Below are 23,949 nucleotides of genomic sequence, written 5' to 3'. Positions count from 1 at the left end.
TGTGTCGCTCCGTCCCGATCAAACCTTCGTACACCTGGAACTAAAATGTGTGAGATCCAGTAACTTTATTCACCGAGAGTCGCAGTACTGTGCAGAAGTTTCAGGCTGGTGGAAAAATACACATCTAATACCAGCGAGAAGGAGTCTGATCCATTCTGCAGCAGATGAAACAAGAAAACAAATTGAAAGGAGTTCAGTGGAAAGAAGGACAAGTGGTCCATCTCAACAGGAAGATCTGAAGCAGAAAACAAACAGATGATCTGTGCTTAATTAACCACGACTTTTCAAATCCACTTTGTATTTTCCACCCGGTGATAAAATGACATTCACTTTAAGAAGCGCTGCAGCTTTTTTTTTTTTTTTCCCCCTCTCTCCCCCCACCCTAAAACTTTTCCACATCCATTTTCCACCTGAGGACATACCACAACTTCTGCATGGTACCGTTTACTCATGGAAGACAACAGTTCAACTAGATGAGCTCATTGTGGTTTATACTGGATCAGAGTCGGTCCTGAAAGCACTTTACTGTGATCAAGCGCCGACCCAAGCAGCATTTTAACACCAGGTGTGAACACGCTCTCCGTTTCAGAGTTGTTTGGAGACAAAATGAAGAATACGTAAAGTCTAAGAACAGTGTGTCACCCGTGTCCTTAAAATTTGAAAAAAAAAAAAAAAAAAAGCAACAAAAAAACTAAAACACAGGCCTCTCGTCGTTTTGTAGTTTGCTTTGGTTCATCTCTTAGCAAAAGGGAAAAACAAATGACACCATTAAAGAATTTGGGAGGGTGTAGCTTATGTCGCTCGTCGTGTTCACGTCGTGGCGGCCCAACGCACGACGGCGGTCTCTGGAATGTGTGGTAGCACCTGAAACTCTAACCTGGACAGGCTAACGGTCCGTCACCAGCCGTGACGTCTCGTCATTCAGTCTGGAATAATAATAATAATAATAATAATAATAATAATAATCGACCTCTTCGGGGGGAAAGTGACAGAAAACAGACATTCTGGAACGTCTTCCTGTTGAAGACAGAAACATTGTGGGGGGAGAGGCATCGTCCTAGTACATTCCGCATGACCTGAGTTACTGCTCTGGTTAGTGAGGGGATGGGGATTGGGGGGGGGGGGGGTTATGATTGGGCATTTGGTCTCTGAATAAACAGCTGATATTTGCATACTGCTCACTAATTTCTATTAGCGATCAAACGTAGGAATGCAGGTTTGGGTCTCCGCGTGTCGGGTGGAGTCTCTCAGGCGACTGCTGGTTTTCAAAATACATTCAAATGATTAAAAAAAAAAAAATTAAACAAATGGGGCGATTGCCTGAATCCATCCCAAGCCAGGACTGACTCAGGGCAACAATCCAATATCTCAAAACCATGAAAGCGTCTAAGAGGTTAGTCTGCTGAACACTGAACAGCTACGAAGCTGGTTAGATAACATAGCGAGAATCGTTCTGCTAAAGTGGAATCTTTAAACAATTGTGGATTTTTTTTTTTTCTTTCAGTTAATCTTGATAGAACTGCAGAAACTAAAGTAACGTGATACTTCAAGCAGTCTTTTCTATGTATTTTTTTTTTCTGTATTTTCTTCCTTTTTTTTGCCAAAACAACATTTTAAAAAGAAAAAAAAAAAAAAAAAAGAGCAAAGCTACTTCTGTTATGGTTCTGTGGTGGTACAGAGGTTAGTGATGGGTGAGGAGAGGCTGTGCCCAAGGTCAGCAACAATGCCCAAACTGCCAGAGTCCGTGGACTGCAGGACTCGCGCTACCATGCAGCAGGATGCTGGTACCATTCCCCCCAGGCCTCAAGTCTCTTGTGGACCTTGGGCACTCCCTGCTGGCTAACGTTAGGATTATCGGAGTGCAAGGAGTTTTTTTTGTTGTTTTTTTTTTTTTTTATGTTTGTTTTTTCTTTCTTTCTCTCTCTCTCTCCTACCGCACCACCTCACTGGCTGCAGTGTGTCGGCTGTGAGGTGGCTCGGCGGTGAATACCTGAGGACTAGCTGGTGAGGAGGAACTGTGCCGCCTCTCCGTCGGGGCTCTGGCTGCCCGTGCTGCTGCTGGAGTCGCCGGCCCGCTCCGCCGAGGCCGAGAAGGCGGCGAGAGGGGCCGCGGGAAGAGTGGGCGTGGCCTGGAGTCCCGTGCCGCCGTTGCCGTAGAGACCGGAGGTGACGGCGGAGCAGGAGGAGGGAGGGATGGGCGAGAACAGAGAGGAGCAGAGGAGCTTGACGGGGCAGAAGGCCGAGCCCCTGGGGATGAAGTTCACCTTGTTCTTGTCGGGACACGAGAAGAGAGGGAAGCCTTTCGATTTTCCCGACCTGGACACAACAAGTTCTGCTTAGTACTTTTACATGGAAAGGTCATTTTTAGACATCCTTTCAACGTACATTTTCAATTTGCAGCTGTGTTTCTCAACTTATTGTGTTTTTTTCATTTGTTGCGGTTAGCACTTCAGGGCCACCGTCATTTTGTACTTGGCCGCTGTTGCTTTTCGTCACATGTTCAAAATAAAGATTTCTGTCAGAGTTCAAGAGAAGAGGTTCAGTATGTTCTGCTTTTTTATATTAATCAGTTTGCTCTGCAAACGCAGCAGACAATTGCATAATCGCCCTCGAGGTTGTGTGGATGCTTTATAGGACGCTCACTAAATATGTGTTAACGCCGAGTTGTTCAAAGATGTTTCTGTATAGATATGAAGAGCCAATAACAGAAGACCGTTCACAATTAAAGTGACACTCTAACCCCTCACACAAACATCTTGTAATAAGCTCAAGTGTCTCTTACAAATTGCCTTTAAATGATTGAAAACTACTGTCCTGCAGCAGAATATGTTTAGAAAAATAACTCAAGACCATTTGGCTGCACGTTTAAATTCACACTGTGTTGATGTTCAAGTTTCACAGTTTTTCACATTTGTAAGATAAATGCATCGATCAGGTTCACTAACAGGGAAGAAAAGATGCTTTGGTTGAGAAAAAAGGGCCAAACATTCCCATCATAACACTAAGTGATCATTCTCTTTAACGTCCCTCCAGGTCAAGACTTCACCTGATGTGCTTGAGGACAATCAGAAATCAACGCATATCATTTGTCCAATAAAGAGTTACATTTGAGTCCACGTTTTTAAAAAAAAATTATTACTTCACTGAATACAAATCAAATACTCACACCAACTCCTCAAACACTTTGACCCTCTCACATCCCTCTGGAGGTTCCCGTTTGAACATGTAGCTGTTGTTGGGTTTTGGAGAAGTGGCAAACTTGGGCAGAGGAGAACTGCACACGCCGTCTGGAACACAGAGGACAAAACACGTCACGTTATGACTCCGCCTTTTGTTACATTAACAAAAACATGACAAATTCAATATTCGATCTACAGAGTAACTGCCAGTCCGGGTGTGTAAATAGAACTACCGTATTTTCCGCACTATAAGGTGCACCGGAGTATAAGGCGCACCTACATCGATTGACATAATTTACAACTTTGTTCATATATAAGGCGCACCGCATTATAAGCCGCATGCAATAGACCAGTGGTCAGCAACCTTTATAGCTCAAAGCCATTAGGTTACATTTTCCACTGATTCTAACACCCAGAGAGGTGCACGCATTTTATTTTGATAGTCCTACCTGCAGCCTATGCCAGGAGGACACTACACACAAAACCTTCTTCACTGCTGGTTGACAACTTACAACTACCGGTAATAAACTAAACTACATGAACTAAGCAACAAAAACACAACACAACACAATTATTACCGACACCACAAACCAAATATAACCCCCAATAATTGCATTTAAAACACCACAAACAGCTGCAATGAATTATGGGAGTTTCTATCGGCTGCACTGAGGAGCTCAGGATGAATTTGTCAAATTCATGTTTTGTGTTGTTGGAGGTTATTGTGGGTTTTTGTTGGGCTTGGTGTTGTGTTGATTGTGTTTATGCTGTGTTTTTGTTCCCCAGTTTAGGGAGTAATTATTTCATCTAGTTTATTTTGGTTTGTTAGAATGTTGGTGTGCAACCATGAATGATGAATGTGTTGTGTGGAGTGTCGTCCGCTCTGAAGATCCGGTTGCGAAGTTAGAGCTGTCAAAATAAAAGCTTCTGGTTTAGCAGTCTCGAGTAGAGCAATTCTTCCATATATAAGGCGCACCGGGTTATAAGGTGCACAGGCAGCTTTTGAGAAAATTTGAGGTATTTAGGTGCGCCTTATAGGGTGGAAAATACGGTACTTTAAAATGATCACAATTGGTTTTTACACATTCAGCGCGAGCGTCGTCAACTCATGTGATCATTTCAGTACGATTGATTTTACACATCGTGGTGCCGCCACAGAGTTTCATACTGCTTTGACAAGATACGTCGCGAATTGTCAGGCATGTAGAAATGGGAGCAGAGCAAAACCACCACTGCCCTTTAAAGCACTGACGGCCACAGCCGCTGGTCTGGGCCAGTCTACCTTTGTCGACGTCCTCGGCGGAGCAGGGGCTGCCGTCGGGGGACTGGAGCTGGTCCGAGCTGCAGGGGCGGGGCGACGGGCTGGATTCGCCGCTCGACGGGGCCTGCGTGTCCGTGTCACGCGTGTCCCCACTGTTGCTGTAGCGATGAGGGGGGAAGGGGGCGCGGCGGCCGTCAACCACGTCCATGGCCTGTGCACCGACAAAGGACGGGGTGGATTTAATAGATGGGACCGAATGTAAAATACAGACCTGAGCTGTGGCAACGCCGCTAACTGCTTGCTTAGAGCAACAGCTAATCTCCAAGAAACTAACAGGCCTCTGGTGTGTTTGTCTCTCCGCTTAAAGGGCAATTGGAGAAGCAAACACCACAGCAGATGGTAGCACTTGACAGTGGATGAACAACGTGATGTGCAGAGCACTCTGCTTTGGCACAGCTGATTCAGAAGGAGGAGGAAAAAAAAAAAACAACAACTGAGGATTGGTGCACAGGAGGCTGTAAATCTGTAGTGGTGTGTACGTTCGTTCGACTGTTAAAAATGCATTTGTGTGTGTGTGTGTGTGTGTGTGAGACGTTCTAAGAGTGGAGCTTTACAGACCTGCCGAGGTTTACTGCCCCACATCAGCCATGATTTATGGGTCTCCTTGCCCCCGGGGCGATTTCATTGGAAGTGAGTGAAAATATATGTGTCTTGCTGTCTGACTGCGAGGGGCAAAACGCTGCGAGCGGAAGCGTGGAATGAATTTTAAGCGTAGCCTCAAAAGATACTTTTGATCCCTGCCATTACTGTAACTCATGCCAAAAACCCAATGTTGAAAAATGGATGGTTTACCTGAAACGATCCAAACTCAGAGCACACGCAAACTTATCGAAAAACATCTTCTTTAAGCTCATTCATGCAATTTCTTGTGCTCTACAATATACCATACACACACACAATGAGTGCGCTGACATGCTGTCAGAAGTCAGTGCTTAAAGGGTTAAACCCCAGTCATTTTCCTGTGATTCAGTTATAGAGTGATACTATCCCCACACCGGTCATTTGAAGTTAAAAAGCAGACAACAGGTGCCAAATAAGCCCGATTGAGTCACAACGCTCCAATTAAAAGTGTGAAACTAACAATTACTGTCTATGCAAAACAGTTTCAGTTTACAGGATTGTGACTCAGGGCGATGATCACAGCTCTGATTCAGTTTGTTGACAAAAGGTTTGATTACTACGAAGTTGTAGAAGTCAAGTGCAGGAGTGTCACTTTGAGATGGTTCCCGTTACCTCACCGCTTGCAGGCACCATGAAGAATTCAGGCGAAAACTGAAAGTGAGGTCACTCCTTAACGTGGGGATGAATAAAATGGGTGCTTGCACGGCCATGCTGCTTTGTAGCTGCTGCAGATCTTTTCTAATAGCGGTTAAGATATTTCAAACATATAGGTTTGTTCTGTTGAGGACTTTTAAAACTGCCTGTCGTGTGAACGTGAGTGCGTCACTTTGTAAATACCATGCTCAACTTCAGCCTCCCTCCAGAAGATGGTGGATGGACTTTAAACAATTTGATAACCAAAGAAACAAATACCTATTGTTGTAACTTAAGAGCCATGACTACATTTCTGCTATGGGTGGTGCACAACTTAGAATTAAAAGCACACAGTTGCTATAAACAAATTTCCCTTGCTTGAAAGCTCTCATTTAGAGTCTTATGACATATTATTTTGACATTTAACCCACTAATGAAAGACAAGAAGAGTCTCTGACAAAAGAATAGGTCAGGTCCTGGCAGGCCAATTCTAAGGGAAATAGTCTGGCCTGCAGTTTAACAGGCTGATTCATAAGTATAGTTTTTCCTCTCAAAGCAGTTCTCGGTTTCCAAGTGAAGCAACAGCAGGAATCCATCGATAGTTAGAAGTTTTTTACGGGTGATTCATTCTTGCAAAAAAAGGTCTGCCCTGAACTGGAGACGACAGCTTTCAGGTCTCATCTTTATGAAGCAGCATGAAGTCTCATCTTTACACAGAAAAGGGTGGAGTCTGCGAAAACACTGACGAATTTGACGATCCATACTCATATTGCTGCGTTCCTTCCTCACTTCAAGTTGTGATGTTGTAACATCCACGAAGAGACCATGAACGCCACGGCCCTCATGGTGAATTTAGTGGCTTTAAGTCGGAGATGTATGAACAGTCGGCACAGCGATACCTGGATTGCAGCCAGCGAGCTCTGAGGCACTTCTTTTAGTTTCCCCCGACCGATGATGTGTCGTTGCGAAAGTAATTCCAGTCGTCGAGGCAAACAAAGGTCAAGCAGAAGCTCTCTTGTTCCTTCATCTTACCACTTCATTTTCAAAACTATCCAACCTTTCCTCTGCAGTGGCCGTGTTTCGTTTGATTGTGTGAGCATTATAATGATGTCCAAATAACTTTATTTTGCAGCAACACCGTCTACGGTTCACACGGCGGCCGACCTCGCCGGGTAAAAGCTGCTGAGCTTCTGACTACAATGATGTGTGTTTTAATCAGGAGATGTTAAACTTTGCTTACAAAGCTACTCAACCTGGATTCCAAAAGGAAAAGAACTCTCTTAATTCCAAAAAGAAGAAAAAAAAAGACAATCACCTGTATCCCCTGCTCCCAGTCCTCTCTGATAAACACATTTTCCAGCTCGTGGTTGATGCCCTCCACGCTGCTCGGCACTCTGCATATGAGGGGCTTGGTCATGGGAATTGTGCTCAGGTTTGATGAATTCCCCTTGTACTGGAAAGAACAGAGGTCACAAATATGCCAATAAGTACATACATTTCAAAATACTACATGTGTAAATACACCTCGGTTGCCCTCGTCTTCTCACGTTAAAGAGCAAATGTGTTCAAATTCACTTGTTTTACAGCAATATTACAGCTGACCCCTCTGAAAAATGTCCACCGGGCAGAAGTACCATCGTTTTTGCAAGTATCTTTGAAAAGAAACGGTCCCCGTCTATCAAAGGCGGTTGTAAAAGTTGTACATATTCACCATTATGTTGCTTTGCCGGGCATCTGTTAATGAACGAACCACCAACATGGAGTGGAAAGTACATGCCCAGACACATTCCTGCCCTCCTGCCTCCCTTCCACAGAACTGGTCACAAGGGAGACTCATTAACTAGACCTTCTCACTCAAACTCGTGCAACGCCAGTCCTCGTAAACTTAGACATGTTATCAGATACTTGAACAGCCTGCATGGTGATGATTTACAACTATCAAACTAATGATGAAAACTAAATTAAAACTAACATTTGATCCTGCAGTTCAAGTAACGTAGGAAGCGACTTTGCCCTCGAATCAATATTTCATATGTGAGATACTTTGTTCACCACTTCATTTGCGTGTTATTTTGCTCAGCTGATCGTATCACTGCTGCCAGGGGGGAAATCTTACATCAATGCTTTGGCGTTGAACCTCCGTTCGTGCCGCTGACTCAGCACCGACGTGAGTAACTCACCTGTGGTTGGCATGAAGGGGCCTGTTGTGGCGGCTGCAGTGAGCTCTGCTCTCTGTCTTTGCTCTGCCGGCTGACTTGTTTACTGCGCTGCAGCTGCAGCCTCAGTTTAGCAATCTGCTGGAATAAAAGTGACATCACTTCAGCAAACGACTGCGTGGAGACGACACATTTTAAACAACTTCTCTCAGATTGAAATTAATCCAATAGGATACAATTTAGAAGATTGTTGTTTTGCCAGATATTCCTTCAGTCAAACTAACATGAATCACAGCTTTATTTAACTTAAATTTGATCATTAGAATTGAATGTAGAAGAAAAACATATGAACTAAATGTTCTAATATTTTGAGATAATGCATTTTCGTGACTTAAAAGCTATAATCATAAAAATGATTCAGTATGAAATGTTTGTAGAAAGTAGGAAAATTGTACTTTTCTTCGTTGTTCTCATTTTATCAAGACACAACAGCATGCGTTTAGTTCTGGCCGAGACATAACCTAAGAAATCTAAACTAATATAATGTCAATTGGGTCTCCAACATTTTCACCCCAGATTCTTAAGGGCCGAGGACCTCCGTGATGTCTGAACGGACCAGAGCATCAACGTGCAGCCAAACACTGCTGGACACACTCCGTCTCACCAACACAATGAAGGAGGAGCGTCAGACAAATCCCAAGGCTCGAGAAAGCGTCTTATTGGTTTGCCTTTATTTGTTTCGCTTGTTTTCTGACCCAATATCAAGCACCTCTGAGCAGGAGAGGACTTTCCCATGTGATCTGTGAAGCCCCAGGGGGTCCCAGGCACTAGTGTTGAACCAACGGCCTAAACTATATATACAGTATATACTAATTAAGGATGATGAGGAGGTGAAGTGAACTACTCCTCAAGAATGTCTTCAAGTCTGCAGCAGAGCGTGTATAATCAATCCTGAATGCGATGATGAAACGCGTTAGGTCAATGGGTGTTTCTACATCTGGCTCAGGATCAGCCGAAAAAACAGGATACCCTTTGTGAGCCCAACAGCCGCAGTTGTACTGTGCAGACAAAGGTGTGGTCTTCAGTGCTGATCTTGTAAGCCTGGCAACACTGTCAACAAAGAGACTCTGCTCGTTTCATGGATGTCCTCCCACACATGTAATCGCAGAGGTTGGAGAGTTCGAATGCGGCGTGATGCGTTCACTCAGTGGCCGCGGCAGGCGATAATGAGAAGAAGTCCAGCCAATCCCGATGTAATCTCAGAGGATTGGGGGGGGGGCTTCCTGGTTGTGCTTTGCTATTGATTATGCAGACAGTCACTTCGCTTTGGCCTGAACAAAGATGAACACTAAATGTATTTATCAAGTAGAACTCGGGTGCAAGTCTATAATTAAACTGCAATTCATGTATTTGGATTCTAACAATGTTTCAATGCAATAAACCTGTTATTTGTCCAAAGCCCAGAAACTGTTTTTTTAAGAAACTCCTGTTCTGTTTTTTTTCCTTCATCAGTTATTTCTACACAATATCATAAATATCAGCATCATCATATAAGTATATAATCTACAAGGCCTGTCTCTTATGAACCTATCACACACGTGAACTTCCTGACTCTCAATATTGTCGCCCCAATAATAGGATACAGTTTGGGTTGTGGTCTTTATGCGTGGTTTAAGGCATATTTTAAAGTCTCTGAAAAGTTTTAAAAGCTTTTTATACTCAGTTCTAACAAATCCAAACACATCTGTGTGCCATTAATGTTTTGAAAGTCATCTTGGAGTATTGTAGTGCATGAGCATCTGCAAGACTTTTAAGTATTGTGAATGGGGAACAATATGGCGGTTTGTTTCTTGAGAGGAACTCCTGCACTGTCTCTCAAAAACAACTGGCCATAATGAGATGCAAAGGGTGCAGTTGAGTGGGGACCGGAGGGGGAGAAGGAGGTTAAATTTAGACTGCGGTGTGGAGAGCAAGAGGCCTGTGGTCGGCTGGTTGGCCACCAAACCCGGCTGATAGGCATGAGTGGAAACCAACCTTAAGGAGTAAAGTATTTAGACCGCCCTCAGACCCTGACAAATAAATCGCATTTTAAGTCAACGGAATGACAAAAACACTCAAGTCCGGGAAAACGGTCCATCTTAACGTCAGACTGAAAGCACTCCACAGACTCTCTGGTGCTTGTTGTCAGGAGCAGCTGTGACGTGGAGAGCAGAGATGGCGTCAGGTGGATCTACCTCTTTGAGGTGGTCTGCGCTGCCCCAGGAGGCCGACCGCTGGTGAGGACTTCCCTGTTCTGCTCCCTCGTCAATCCAGAGACCTGGAGTCTGAAACGAGAAGCATTCATGCTGACACACAACCACATGTTGCACAACTCCATTTCCTCACACACATTGTGCCCTGGATATTGACGTGTATTAGTGTACAAAGTACAATGGCTGCTGCAGAACCGAGTCATGTGTTAATGTGAGCGGGGGTTTCAAGGTGTGGGAGGATGAGCCCCTCACCTTAAACCACATTGTGACGACCCACTTCTCACACTGTACATGCTTTGTCTGAGCAGCAAGTTTCTCGTCGAATGCCAGAGATCCTGATGTTTTTCACATTAGGAAGCTTTATTGTTAACAGCTGCTTGGATCCATCGGCGATAGAAAGCAGAGCGCCTCTCATGCCAGTTAGCTGCTCTTCATTTAGCTGGGAAGTCTTCATATAGTTTGCAACTGTTGCAATGGTTCAGCAAAAATATGAAATAATACTAATTTAAATAAAAATGTATGGATCCATTACACCTACACTAAATTTAGTTCTGAAATGTGAGACATCTTGAATAAACTAATTGCTTTATCCTCCACGCGTTCCCCTAAAAAGTTAAAAAGGAAAAAAATGTGATGCTAAAAAACGTTGGAGATGTTTCCTGCGGCAGTGCCCTCGATGAGGCTCAGTGGAACCACACAAAGAAAGCTTTCCTCAAACTGTGAAAAACACTGATATGAAAAGAAAGCAAACATTGTTAACACAATGAGACTGTAGTACCTTTATACATAAAATACAGATCAAAGTTCATCACAATGCCAAATAAATATAGGTGCATAAAGAATTTGGAGTACATTTTTCTTTCTACACTTTAACATAAAATTAACTTTGAATTTAAAAAAAATGTATGTTAGTAAAATAATACAATTGGATAAATTATGGGAAAAGGCATTTCCCAGACCGCCAGACTTTCCCCCGAAACTCCGTGGCCCCCGCTGGGTGAGACCCGCCCCCCACTTTGAAATCCACCTCGTTACCGTATTGCATGAGAATGAAAGCACAGACTTTCATTGTGCGAGGAGGACACAAAATAAATTAAAGCGCTAAACAAATTTATTAAAACAATAATGTGCACTGTACTTAGCCATTTGTTTGTATAATGAAAACAGGATTAAAAATTACATATAAACAAAGGCATTGGCATATATGCAAACTGACATGTGCGTGCACGTCTAAGCCGGGTAATACGAGTTTACACAAAGCTCAGCGATAAATCATTAAATGTGTTTGTTGAGAGAGATGATTGGCTAATATGACCTCTCATTGTACAGTCCCATCGGCATGTGAACAACAAGTCAATACACCGAATGTAAAATGTTTAGATAAGCAGTGGGGAAAGATGTGGGTGAACGCAGTAATGAAGGCAGTGTGTTCAACAGCAAAGCTGAAAATCTGGAGTTGATGAAAGCAGTCATGAGAAACCATCCCAACAGGGAAAAACTACAGTCATTGCATGTTTGATTGCTTCCATTAGTAAGCTGGGTTGAGAAACATACAAGGAATTGGAATTTCTTTGTCATCCACATGCTATCTTAGTAAAGCTTAACAGTTACATTTAATGGTCGAAATAGAGAGAACATGGTGAGAAAATAGGTAAATATATATGAAATGATGCTTTCACACCAATTAAGAAGACATCTCTGATAAGCAGTACTCAAAGTGGCAAGTAAAGTCATTCTACTTTATTTCTGTACTTTAGAGAGCTGAAAATTCTCATTTATTCCAATTTTTCTGATGACAATTATTGACTACATGTAGGTTTACCTTCTACTCCGTACATTCTTCAAAATGTCTCTTTCCTTGTTTTAACCTCAAGGAGGAAAAAAACGTACATGGAGTGGACCAAAGCAGCCGACTGTAACATTTGTATTGTCTTTATGGTTCATATAGAAAACATACACATGCTTCTAAAACAAAATAGGAGTATTTTAAATAAAGTCCAGACAACCCATTTTAATAATTATAGGAACTATGATACAAAATGAATCATGATCTATGTCATTGCTGATAATTAAGCTGCTGCTTCCATGCTGAAAAACATTACAAAAGCATTAGTGTGCAGAGAAGTTCGTATGGTCTTTAAGACATCATGTGTCAATAGAATTCAATTAGTTTTGCACTTTGACGTTGTATGTATCGTTTTTACACATGTATGTGTACTCCTACTTCAGTAAAGAATGTGAGCACTTCTGTTTTCCACATAGTGAAAGTCGACAAACTCAACCCGGGTGCATTGTAATGAGCAGAAAACATGCAGTACAACGCTCAGTGTGTCTACAGATACATTTTGCGTTGACGGTAAACCCGTATAACGGAGAGAAAATATCTGATATCCAAAGTATTCACGGCCTAAGAGCATAGAGGCCGTACTGTTTCATTTAATGCGTCTTTTAAACATCTACTGCGGCCACGAGGAAACGGTTAAGTTATGCAAATAGATGCAAAAACAGAAACAGGCCGAGGATGTTTCATAGGCTTGTCTGAAACCACATACTTCCCCCCTGATTATGCACATCAACAGTGTCTCTGGTACTCAAACATCTGACGTTTTACGGGCTGCACAGTAGTACGAAACATCTTAAATGTCAGTGTCTTCACACTGCCTTGTGTTTGACCCCACGCACACAGAAAAACCTCTATGGCTTTCCAACTAGCACACAAGCCTTGCCCTATGATATGGAATATCACACTGTGAATAATGAGGAACACCCGTGAAGGCGTTCGCACTGGCTTGCTGGCACTTGTTCCCCCCAGAAAAGGACGGGAATTAAATGGGTGCTTGTGCTCTCATAAAAGGGACCCCTGTGCTTGGCCATGCTGGATGGCAGATGTGTTGCTAGCCTTTAGCATTAACATTTTGTGCATGGCCTATGGAGCCATTTGTGCCGTTTGATGCCCCTGCCAAACATTGGAAGACTTGATTCTGCAGCTTAATCCCTGCATACAGAGCGCAGATTGCTCGAAAAGGGCAGACAGACTTTGTGGAGTTTTTGCACTGAGCCGCTGAGGAAAAACTAAATTCTCACAGATGTTGGGTGACGTCAAGCAGACATGCTACCTACACCACGCTTCTCAATGAAAAGAGAAATGCTTTCACTTGCACCGAAATATGTGACTCATTGAAGGCCGTAAATCAGGCGGGTTGAAAAACCCTTTTATCAAATATCAAAAGACTGAAACAGAGGCCTAAACCTTTGACTGAATGTTGCTGAACACGTTCTAATTAACTTCATTACTCGATACATTTAACCATGTGAAGACCAGGACGTCTCAATTCATTTAGATTTTATGGCTGTGGGAGCGGCCAAGAGGTTAGAGCAGTGAGATTACAGTTGAGGGTTTGAATCCAGCTGTCCCCAACTCCCACTAAGGGTCGTCTCAGAAGGGGCATCTGCTGTGAAAATTATGTAACCGAGGAGCTGAAACACGATCAGGAGTACACTGCCCCTTTGTCCAAGATGGCTTCACCTTTCAATATCGAGCAGGTAATATTTCTGTGGCGCTCATGTTACAAATGTGTGATACGCTAATGAATCACATCTGAGATTGGAAAAATTTACAATCGGAGCAACAATAAATACTATTATTTATGCTTTCAGTAGTGTTGGGATAAAAAAAAAAAAACTAAACAAAAAAATGACAGTTGGTTTAAAAGACCATCTCAAACTATTTTTAAAGAAGTTGACAGCCCAATGGTGGCAAACAAGGGGTTAAGTTTTTCTTTATGATGGATATCTAAAGCTGCAATTGTGCATTAAATCCCCAGGCACAGTGAGACAAGACGGTTAAAAATGCTGCAGGCTATCTTTCCTTCCTTATTGACTCTGTGACCCCTTCCAAACAAACTGACTGTTAACAAGAACTCCCACCTTTATTTACCTCGAGCCCTTTTATCGCGCCAGCGGTTGAACCTCAAGCCCTCGCCTGTGTGCTTTGAAGACCGACTCGTGTGCCAGGTGCTGAGCCTGATAATGTAATGCTTGCACAGATAAAATACTCTTTTACCATAGCCTGCAGCCGGCTTCCTATTGTGATTCCCACCCAAAGGGTTACATGCAGGCAACATCCTCAAGAATCCAGCTCTGTTCCAAAGCAGGAAATAATGACTGGGCTTCAATAGAGTTGCAGTGGAATTTGTGCTGGTTTGTTTGGATTGCGTGCCGAGACATGCGAGCAGACAGCCACTGCTATCATTTAGTAGGTTTTAAAGATGAGCGTGAGGAGGCAAACTTGGGGAGTTGACCTGGCATGTCCTAGGCCCCGTGTGTCATGTATAGAAAACCCCAATGAAATACTCATTTTAAACCTTTGCTAAGTGTGCGACAATCTATACTTTGACTACTTGTGGTAGTTGAGGGTGCTGCTTTCAGGGGTCTCCATAGTGGACCGGGCGGAACGCTGCATGCACTTCCTGAAGCAACCCGACTGATAAAGTTGTTAATATTTTCCAATATACTGTGCGCCGATAATGATTCAGTTAATTTCTGATTACAAGCTTGTTTCACTAAACTCAGTCAACACAAACTACATCTCATTATGCTCACACGAAGGCCTTAGATATGAAGCATTATTGTCTGTACCGGCCGACAGCCTGGTCACGCCATGTAAAACGTTAAGACTTTCAAGGCAGTCTGATCATTTCAGCCTGCCTGACCAGTCAATCTTATGAGTTAGACCTATAAGCACCCAGCAAAGGCTATTAAAATACATTTTTAATTTCTGAGACTCTGCTCTGTTCTCTTTGACACAGCTGAATATCAATGTAAACACATAGAGTACTGTAAAGATGACTGCTATGTGTTTCCTTCCGCCACCTGGGTCTCCTGTACTTCCATGTGTATATATACATATTAATTTTTTTAAGACAAAAACATTTCAAACAGCCAACTTTCAAATTCCTGAGTGCAAAGATTTTGTTTTACATGTAAATTTCGACATAAATATGGTTCCATCACTGTGCAATAGACAGTGATGGAAAGTGCAATGCAATGAGCTTTTTTTTTTTTTTCAAATCACAAGTAAGGAAAGCCACAAAGCCAATTATTTTTCCATGTAATTTGAATAATACAAATCCATGATCGCGATGAGCTATTTGCGCTCATGCAGGTGGAGAGTGTACACAGATGCCTGTGGTCAGCTGCTGATCGGCCACAGCCATTTGCATTGTATTAAAGTGCAACTTTTATCAGCAGATATGATATAAAGTGTTTGATCAGTCTGCTTTTTGTCCGAGCGAGTTCTTTGAGGTCAGCTTGGTGTGTCCAGGCCCTAATCTTCATACAGACATGCTCTGTGTTCTGTAACCACAGGGCCCAGGGCACGCAGACATATCCCGGAACAGTGATTAGCATATGTATGGGCCCTCTGCTGCTCAACTCCCACACAAAAGACGGGCGGGCCGCACAGCCACGAGGGCCAGGTGGTAAGCAGTGGGATTTCTCCTCGCCTCCGCCGCAGCAAGAGGGACAGGTGCAAACAACTTCACCTCCATGCAGAGCTACGTTACAACTCAAAAGGAGAGGCCGAGTCCAACTTGTGCAGTGCACAACAAAAGAGGCCAGGGACCCTTTGTGTGCTGCTTTCTGCTGCTGTTGTCTTATAAAAAAAAGAGCTGGGCCCAGGCATAACTTGTTAACAGGAAGTGGTCTCGGACTATCCTTGAGGGAGTTTGTGCACATAATCGTTCAAGGACTGTCGAGTGTGTCACACTCTCACACTTTAATAAAACATTGCCATATGTTCTCCATTTTACATTTCCACAGTTTAATCTCCTGTTTGGATTTAACTTTTGAGCAACTTTGAATCAGATTTTTATCCCCGACTGAAAAACTAGGTCAATACAATGAGATTAACACGGCCAAAAAAAATTAATATGAGAGCAGCATTTGTCTCCATTAACATTTTTAGGACCCTAATGGTTCTCCGATGGATTTTCCAAATTTGTGCAGTCTTTCTACAGCTGCACACGAACCCCATAATTAGAGGTGTTTACTCTGCACACAGCCACTTCAAGACATCTTGCAAGGCCCTCTCACCACTTCCCCGGCCTACATACAAAGAAGCACAAGGCAATGAGGGGTTAAAGGGACGAAGCCCATGTAAATGAGGCTTGGCGGTCTTCATTCAGACACATGAAAGGCTTCTGTTCGCCAAGAGGGGAGCAGCTCTTGTCATGATCATACATATTCAATATTCTTTCATAACGCAAAACGTCCGAGAAAAAAAGAAAAGAAAAAAGCGCCTTGAAGGAAAACTGCATTGAACCCTCCCATCACATGGCGAGATTAGTGAGTGATCATGTGTGGGCTGATATCCAGGAATACTCTGGTCAGGCTCAATGTAAAATCCATACATGGCTCTTATGAAGTGGTGTAATTTAGTGGTGCTTTACGGGGAATTTCAGACTTTACACAATTCTATATGACAGCAGATCCAACCACGTTGGCGTCGCAAAAACCTTCAGATTATAAACATGTAGCCTTCATGATCAGCCACTATGACAGAAACTAATAATCATTTCTCTAGTTTTAATTACGATGGTTTTCCAGGAAAAAGGGAGCATTTGATTCAAGCCTTTTCCAGACACTGGAGCCCAGGGGCATAAAAAATGGTCTTAAAATAATATTAGGATTTTTTCTTAAAGGCATTTCCTTTCCTGTCAAATTTTAAACTAACTTCAACTTATAAACCATGTTGAGCAAAACTCATCCAGCTTGTGATTATTACAATACTTCAAGCGCATTGCGCAGTCAGCTTTATTTTTCGTTCCCTCCCGATTATACACCGATTAGCCCATTTGACTCTACTTCTCTAAAGTTGCAATGATTTCCTTTTCAACTGGCACCGCATGTGACGTTTTGCATGATTAGAAAAGTGAAAGCATCAAATGTGACGATAACTAAATAACTTTCATGTAAAATGCATTGGACACATTAGAAAACGATGAGAGTAAAATAATAAGCAGACATGATTTTTGATGCATCTATTCCCTAAAGATACAAACGCTTTTGGTCACGTACGTCGCAGCTATAAATAATCGTGATGTGCATGATGATAAAAACATTTGGGATGACATACAAGCGTATTGCTGACGAGATTTGGAAAGTAGGGAAAAGCTACCTCTGGAACACATGATTGCAGGAGTATGAGTCCGAATCACTGTTTCCACAGACAACCTCACATGACTCACAACTGGAGCTCTGCTCAGATCTGCAGCCTCCTAATCTAATCATCGGTGTGAAATATGAAAATTCCTGCATGTTGGCGGAGGAAAGTAAAAATGACTACACTTAAAAGGTCTGTGATGTAGCACGCTTACATAGGGTTAAAGCTAAAGATTACAGTGTTGAGAAAAAGCGACTCTGGGCTAACCCGTGCAGGCCTGCAGCCAAGACGGGATTTTCTAAATGACACCTACTTGTGTAGCTTTGTCTTTCATACAGGAAGGGTAGGGTCCGTGGGCGTCCCGGGGCCACTGGCCGGTGAGGTACGGCCCTGTGATGGCATCCAGGGAAGATGCCCGTCGGATGGCACTTGAACTCCGAACCTGCAATTTGGACCTTTCAGCTGTAGATTGAGGTGGAACAAAAAAAAAAAAAGAAGAATTAAGCAGAGCCAGAGATGTACAAGCACCATATGCAACACACCTCAAAGGTATTTGTTAAATCAAATGTTTATCCATCCTGATGGTGTTGATTTAAAAACAAACAAAACAAACTAGTTTAACAAGCATATGAATATGCAAGTGTCATAAATCTCTCTCTTGGTTATTTTGCAGCAAAAGACTGGGAGCCATATTGTGGATGCTTACATTTGGATTATTTTTAGCCAAGGAAAAAGTAATTGCATAATGAATTTATGTCAAAACAGTTTTGCTTCCTTGACCTAGTTTCTTTCATTAGGCGTTACATTTGGAAGAGAAAGTAAGGCTGTGAATGTAGTAGATGTACGTGCATTACACTTAAAGAACAGATTTTAAACTTTGATTGAGCTGTAGCTGTTGGCTGGCTTCTTGTTTTGTTTAATCTTTGCACTAGCACTACTGCTATTACTTACACGTGTTACGATGAGTTTTTCTTACAATTTCCTCTTGTTTATAAAGTGCAGACCCTTATTTTTTTGTGCTAATCCTGCAGATATTAGTGCGGAGCAGAGAGCAGGAGGATTTGAAAGTCGAGGCCTGAAGCAAATGCAAATGGCTGAGCAGGAGTATCTGATGTTATGAGAGCAATCTGCAGTGAGCTCGAGCAGTTAAGCACACACCACCCACATAAGAACTCATAAACAACCACACCACAATGCACATCAATACTGCCTGCATCCACTCAACATTCCTGCAGTGACACGCAGAAAAAAAAAAAAAAAAAAAAGAAGAGGTGGAAAACATAACAAGCAAACACAAAGACATTAGCTCGAGAGCATCATCACACTAAGTTAGCTTCAATCATACTTGGATGATTACTGAAAACTGTTTCTCTATTTTCAGATCAGTGAGTGAACGACAAGCAGGAAGCACTCTTCTCCTTTCCAGTGCAGACTGAGGCCTTACCATGAGCACACACAGACTAAACTATCTACATGAGGCACCCCTCTCCTAGTAGAACTACACAGCCATTCATTGTTGTTCTTTGTTCACAAAATACACAGGCCTACCCACCCAAAGGTATTGCCTAAGTAAGCTTACTGGGCTACAGTAAAATTCCCTGAAGCATTGGAGACAAAGGAAGCAGGCTAAATTTCCATCAATATTGATATAGGCCAAGCCAGTGCTCTCTGAACTGGGATTGTGGTTATTTTCCATCATCTCCCAAATTCCCAGACTAGAATAATCTCCTGATGAGGAAAAAGCAACAGTGTGAAAGAAGCCAAGACATCAAAGACGTCCATCTGCTGAGTTTTTTGGGAGAAAGAAAGTGGTCTGTACGATATTATGGGACTAATTTAAAGGCAACTCTTTAGTAAGAGCTTGCCTTCACAGGACATGCTGTTGCTGAGAAAAGTACTTCACATTTCCAGGGATAAATGGCAGGTTTATTTGCTGGAGGGCAGAAGCAAATGTAAAAACAAACATGTGGTCTAAATCATTAATCCACAGCAGAACACTTTGCTGTAAGTTTTCTAAGGCCTATTCGACACTGGCTGAAAAGTAAACCACAATAACCTCAATTTTAGAGATGTCATACCCGTGCCAGTGTTTCACATATGCTTAATTGAATGAAAGCAGAATTGTTTATACTTTATAAAACTATCCCTGGTAGACTTTAAGAAATGTTTTGTGTAAATAGTCTCAACTAGGGATGCACATGATTAGTAGGGTAAATGATTGCCTTTTTTTTTTTAAATTCATGTACAATTTCACCTCATGTGATGCAGTCGACAGCCACTAGTCAGCGCTACAGAGCAAGCAGACAAGTCACCCTCCCTGCGATGTTACGCGTATGCTGCGGTTTAAAAAAAAAAGCATGGTGTGGAAGCGGAGATGCCCTTTCATAAAATGTACAATTTGCTCGTACTTAACCCACTACAGAATGATGGCTGCTGCTGGTACTTGTGCTAGCCGTGCTCAGAACACTGTTGTGCTTGACCTGACCATAACTCAACCACAATAACCTTCCAAGGTTTGCTTTTACTCAAATTTGTTGAAGGTAGAGGCCAATAGGTCCGGGCTGATCACGCTGAACCAGATTTGGACTATTTAGAGTATTTCCACCAGAATTCCCTCAAGTCTCAACTGCCATCAAATCGCTTCAGCTCAATTTTATTGCATTTGTGCAGATTACCGAAAAAGTACAGAGGTGAAAATGCAAATTGTCTCCCAATAGGTATGTGCAATAGTCACTTTTAAGATATAGTATCCACTTCTAGTGGTCTTACTTAAAATTGTTACTTATTCTTAATTCAATTCAACTAATGCAATCTTATTGTTAGAGTTTGTGTTTTAAGGATGACAGGCCAGAAAACTGAACACTTTATGGTTAGAGAGTACAAATATACTCTCTTGCAACTGTTATTACTTAATTTTCAAAGCTTATTGATTCAGCATAAGGCTTCATTGATTCTGCTAATGATTCCATAAGTTGGTACAGAGGATTATACCATATTAATAATATAAAATGTCGATCTACATAAGTGGTTTGATAACATGATTAGACAGAAATGGCTTCAGAAATTAGGCTTGGCCAGATTTCATGGCTCAATAACATTCATTTGAGACGCTAACATGACTTTTGATTGCAAACCTCGCCTGGAAGCATCTTTCACATAGTATGAATGGTGACATTAAACTTGAATTAAGAGTTTCGGTATGTGTGCCTAACTGGGTAAGGAAATGGCTTTTTGGCATTATTAACTTCACTTGGTGCATCTTACACAGGTACGCCAGAGCAAGTTTGAATGGAATGTGTATCTAAATGAATGACTGACATGTGCCAACAGAGGTAAGTGGCATTTCTGAGCTAAGCTTCACCGTCGTGGCACTTCAAATCATTACGCACAGGCAGTTAGGAGGACATTTCCACCGGAGTCAACCGATTTCGACACCATGTTCAGATTTGGTCCTACTCTGCAGTTTGAAAGGTTGACAATGAAGCAGGGCTGTTTCAGCATTGCTGGCACTTTGACAGAGAGTGGGACGTTCATTGTTGGGACACTGTGGTAAGAGGATGATGTCACTCTGGAGAGCCTAAAAGGTCACGATGTGGAATATAATACTTTTGACTCTGTCCATCATCATTATCATCATCATCATCAGGCTAAGTCCTAAATCATTGGAACACGGCATTTTCCCTCACCACACACACAATTTCTGGCACCAACCCTTGTGGTACTGTGTAGCACTGAAGTTTCCACCAAACGGTAAGTATTATGTTCATGTGTGGGTTCAAAGTACAACAATAAATGAGATATTGCAAATTGCAAAGCCTACTGCTTCAGTTAGATCAAGCTAGAGTGCAGTAAAACTAAATGAAAATGACTAAATCATGCTTATGCCATATGTGGCTGGAAATAAAACCGTACAACATCTTGAGTGTTTGATTCCTGGCATCCACCAACTGACACAATCACAGTCGTCATCGGAGGCCTCTGACACGCGTTCGGCTTGTGAGGTCACGTCCATGAAAGAGGGGCAAGTCTCCATCAACGCCACTGACATGGGACACTGGCCTGGGTGAGAGGTTGTCTCGTTCAGAGGATCGAGGTATGCGTGGCATGCCACTGGGGTTGAGAATCATCAACAGTCGGCTCGCGAGGCACGGGTGAAAACCCATGGTGCCTGGTGAATCTGCCTACTCAGTTGTTATGGCAGAGACTTCGTTTCCTGCCTTGCATGCTACACTGGTCAAGGTTGGAGGTCACCTCATTCAAAGAAGTGAGGAATGTGAGGAACGTCACAAACATAAAATTCCACACAACTCCGCAATAACCACCTTGCTTCACAGAGAAAAGAGGGCAAGGATTCGGTTAAAGGTAAGCCTGGTGAAATGGCTTCCCTCTGGAGGTAGCAGTGATGCAGTTGTTGATGAAAAATAGGAAGCCTTCTCACGCTTACCAAGCACTTTGTCTTTCAAACACTTTCCAGATAGTGTGGAGTAGTTACGCGCTTGTTTTGCACAAAAAAGGCAGCCATATTTCAGCAAAAATGCAATTCTGGCTTTGAAGGGATGCTGCTACTGAAAAACGGGCCGCAGTGTCGATATTTGGCAGGAGGAGGCAGTCACATAAATAAGATTTACTTTGGCACGAGGTAACATGGATTTACAACCACCTGGACTTCCACGTCCTTTTTCTCGGTATCTCCGTTGCAATTCAGAGAATCGGCCGAGCATGACATGGGACAATACACTCCTGTTATCCACGTGCAAGGTAACATGGTAATGTTTAGCGTATGGCGTGAATGTGTCAAGCACAGTATTTGTTACACGAGGGAGGTCAGAATAGGCTACACCTGAACATTTGCTGAGCAGTGACGTGGCCCGATTACAACTGAAAGCATGCGTTGCTGCCAATCCTCTCCTCCCCCTCTCCCTGTCAAAAGTCCATATCAAATAAGAGTTGCCAACATTGCACTCCAGGCAGTTTATGAGTGTCTTATTGTGTGTGGATGATAGGTGAAACCCTTAATGCATCCTCCTCCTGCAAAGCAAGTGTTTCCAGGCTCACAGGCCACCCTCCCCCAATATGTTTTTTTTTTTTTTTTACTTTTGTCATATTTATCTCCAAACAGCTGTAATGGTCAGGTTTAATTGCATGCCTACGCACCACATGGTAACAATAAAAGTTTACATACCAGCAATTAAAGCGATTTAGACAAACATGCGTGGTGACATGGCATATTTTACTCTCACGTTATTACGAATGCGTGTCGTTTTATTGTTTCTTTACCTCTGGAGACTGGAGAGTCCGAGGGGCAGGACGACTCCTTATTTTCTGGGGACAGTCTTGGCTTTGAGTTCGCACTTCCTGAAGTGAGCGTCGGGCTGGAGGGGGGGCTCGAGCCCCGGCTGTTAAGGATCTGCGGCCGCGTCGGGCTGCTCTGGCCCCCGCGCAGGAGCTGGTAGGGCACCGTGGCTCGGAGGGGGTGCAGACGGCAGCTGCCGGGGGAACCCGCGTTGCTGCGTCTCACCCGCGGTTGCTGAAGCGAGTTGCTGGGCGCCGACATCCTCCGGGGTTATGAATTCTTATCGCAGGCAAAAAAAACAAAGTTGTGCTCTTTCTCTGGAGGAGGAGATGATGGGGTGGGGGAGGGGGAGGGGGGGGTGGTAAGATAAACATTAGCACGTTAGCAACAAAAAACGTTAGCTTCCTTTAAAGAAGAAAAAAAAAACTCACGCGCTCAAGGTAGTTTGGGGGAAAAAAGACGCTTCGACACGTCTTATTATCACGCTGAACTCACCTGTAGGGTGCTACCACATGCTGTGGGGAGCTGCAACCATAGCGTGGGTAACTTTAAAAGTTGTTTTTCGATACTTCTCGGAACGTTAAATTGGTGGTTTCCAGCTCCTGCGGCGTCTTTCCCATCCCGTCCACTCACGCTAAGTGACAAGCCGCTCCGGCTCGACTACTGGCTCAGCAGAAGGGGCGGGCTACGCTGCTCGCTCCGGCGCTTCTGATTGGCCGCTGCGCCTGTACAGTAAGCTCGCTAATTGGTCAGAATTCGTCTATGGACCACACTTTCAGCCAATCATAATCGCGATGTGGTACTTGTGTGTGAAAAAGTTTGTTTTTGTAAAGGAAAAAAAAAAAAGTATAAAACTTTCTTTATTTCACACCATTATCACTACAAAGTATTTCACATCAAATACGTGCTACGACTTGATAAAAATTTGATCGTGCCATTTCAACATTTACTGTTTTGGGGGCAAATTTACACATGCCTGAAAGTGAAAAGGCTTCACACCCTGTTTTACTGCTGAAGCTGGGAGTGTTCATACATGCATTTAATAACTACCTCAATTTGCAACACATGAAGAGTCCTTGTTTTCTGGGTTTTGTGCTAGTACATGTGGTCATGGTTGCTGGTTGTTACTCTTACAGGCAGGAAGAAGAAGCACATGAAGCACACAACCTGCACTGATAGTTACTGGCAGCTCAGTAGTTAACTTCAAATTTGCATTATTTTTTAATGTCTATACTGTATTTATAATTTACTTTCAATGTTGTGACCAGCAAAGTAATTTCAATGCATTGGGCAACATGTTATTTCTACTATTTTTGAAAGGCTTAAGTGTGA

The 23,949-nt window shown here is 42.9% G+C and overlaps 1 protein-coding gene across 2 annotated transcripts; it reads right to left on the bottom strand.

Annotated features, from left to right (window-relative positions):
- Positions 1–397: 397 nt before the first annotated feature.
- On the bottom strand, positions 398–23,244 carry glcci1b (glucocorticoid induced 1b). 2 transcript variants are annotated; one of them, XM_080500861.1, is made up of 9 exons: positions 23,113–23,244; positions 22,602–22,934; positions 17,638–17,786; positions 10,145–10,234; positions 7,935–8,051; positions 7,070–7,207; positions 4,462–4,651; positions 3,167–3,287; positions 398–2,316 (listed from the first exon to the last, which is right to left on the bottom strand). In XM_080500861.1, the coding sequence occupies exons 2-9, from the start codon at positions 22,876–22,878 to the stop codon at positions 1,998–2,000; spliced, it is 1,401 nt and encodes a 466-aa protein (XP_080356987.1). In that variant the 5' UTR covers positions 22,879–22,934; positions 23,113–23,244; the 3' UTR covers positions 398–1,997. The 2 variants fall into 2 exon arrangements, with proteins under 2 accessions (XP_080356987.1, XP_080356988.1); XM_080500862.1 differs by having other exon boundaries at positions 7,935–8,048.
- Positions 23,245–23,949: the final 705 nt, after the last annotated feature.

The sequence above is a fragment of the Blennius ocellaris genome, assembly GCF_963422515.1.
Source record: "Blennius ocellaris genome assembly, chromosome: 8".
In the NCBI taxonomy this organism is placed as follows: domain Eukaryota; kingdom Metazoa; phylum Chordata; class Actinopteri; order Blenniiformes; family Blenniidae; genus Blennius; species Blennius ocellaris.
This window is presented reverse-complemented; position numbering and strand designations above follow the sequence as displayed.

What these genes read in the sequence shown, in the direction of transcription:
- glcci1b (XM_080500861.1), bottom strand. Translation starts at nt 22,878, where the DNA reads ATGTCGGCGCCCAGCAACTCGCTTCAGCAACCGCGGGTGAGACGCAGC. An exon ending in ACTGGGAGCAGGGGATACAG is followed by an intron (nt 4,652 to 7,069) that starts GTGATTGTCTTT and finishes GTCGGTGCACAG; the next exon opens with GCCATGGACGTGGTTGACGG. An exon ending in CGCCGAGGACGTCGACAAAG is followed by an intron (nt 3,288 to 4,461) that starts GTAGACTGGCCC and finishes TCTGTGTTCCAG; the next exon opens with ACGGCGTGTGCAGTTCTCCT.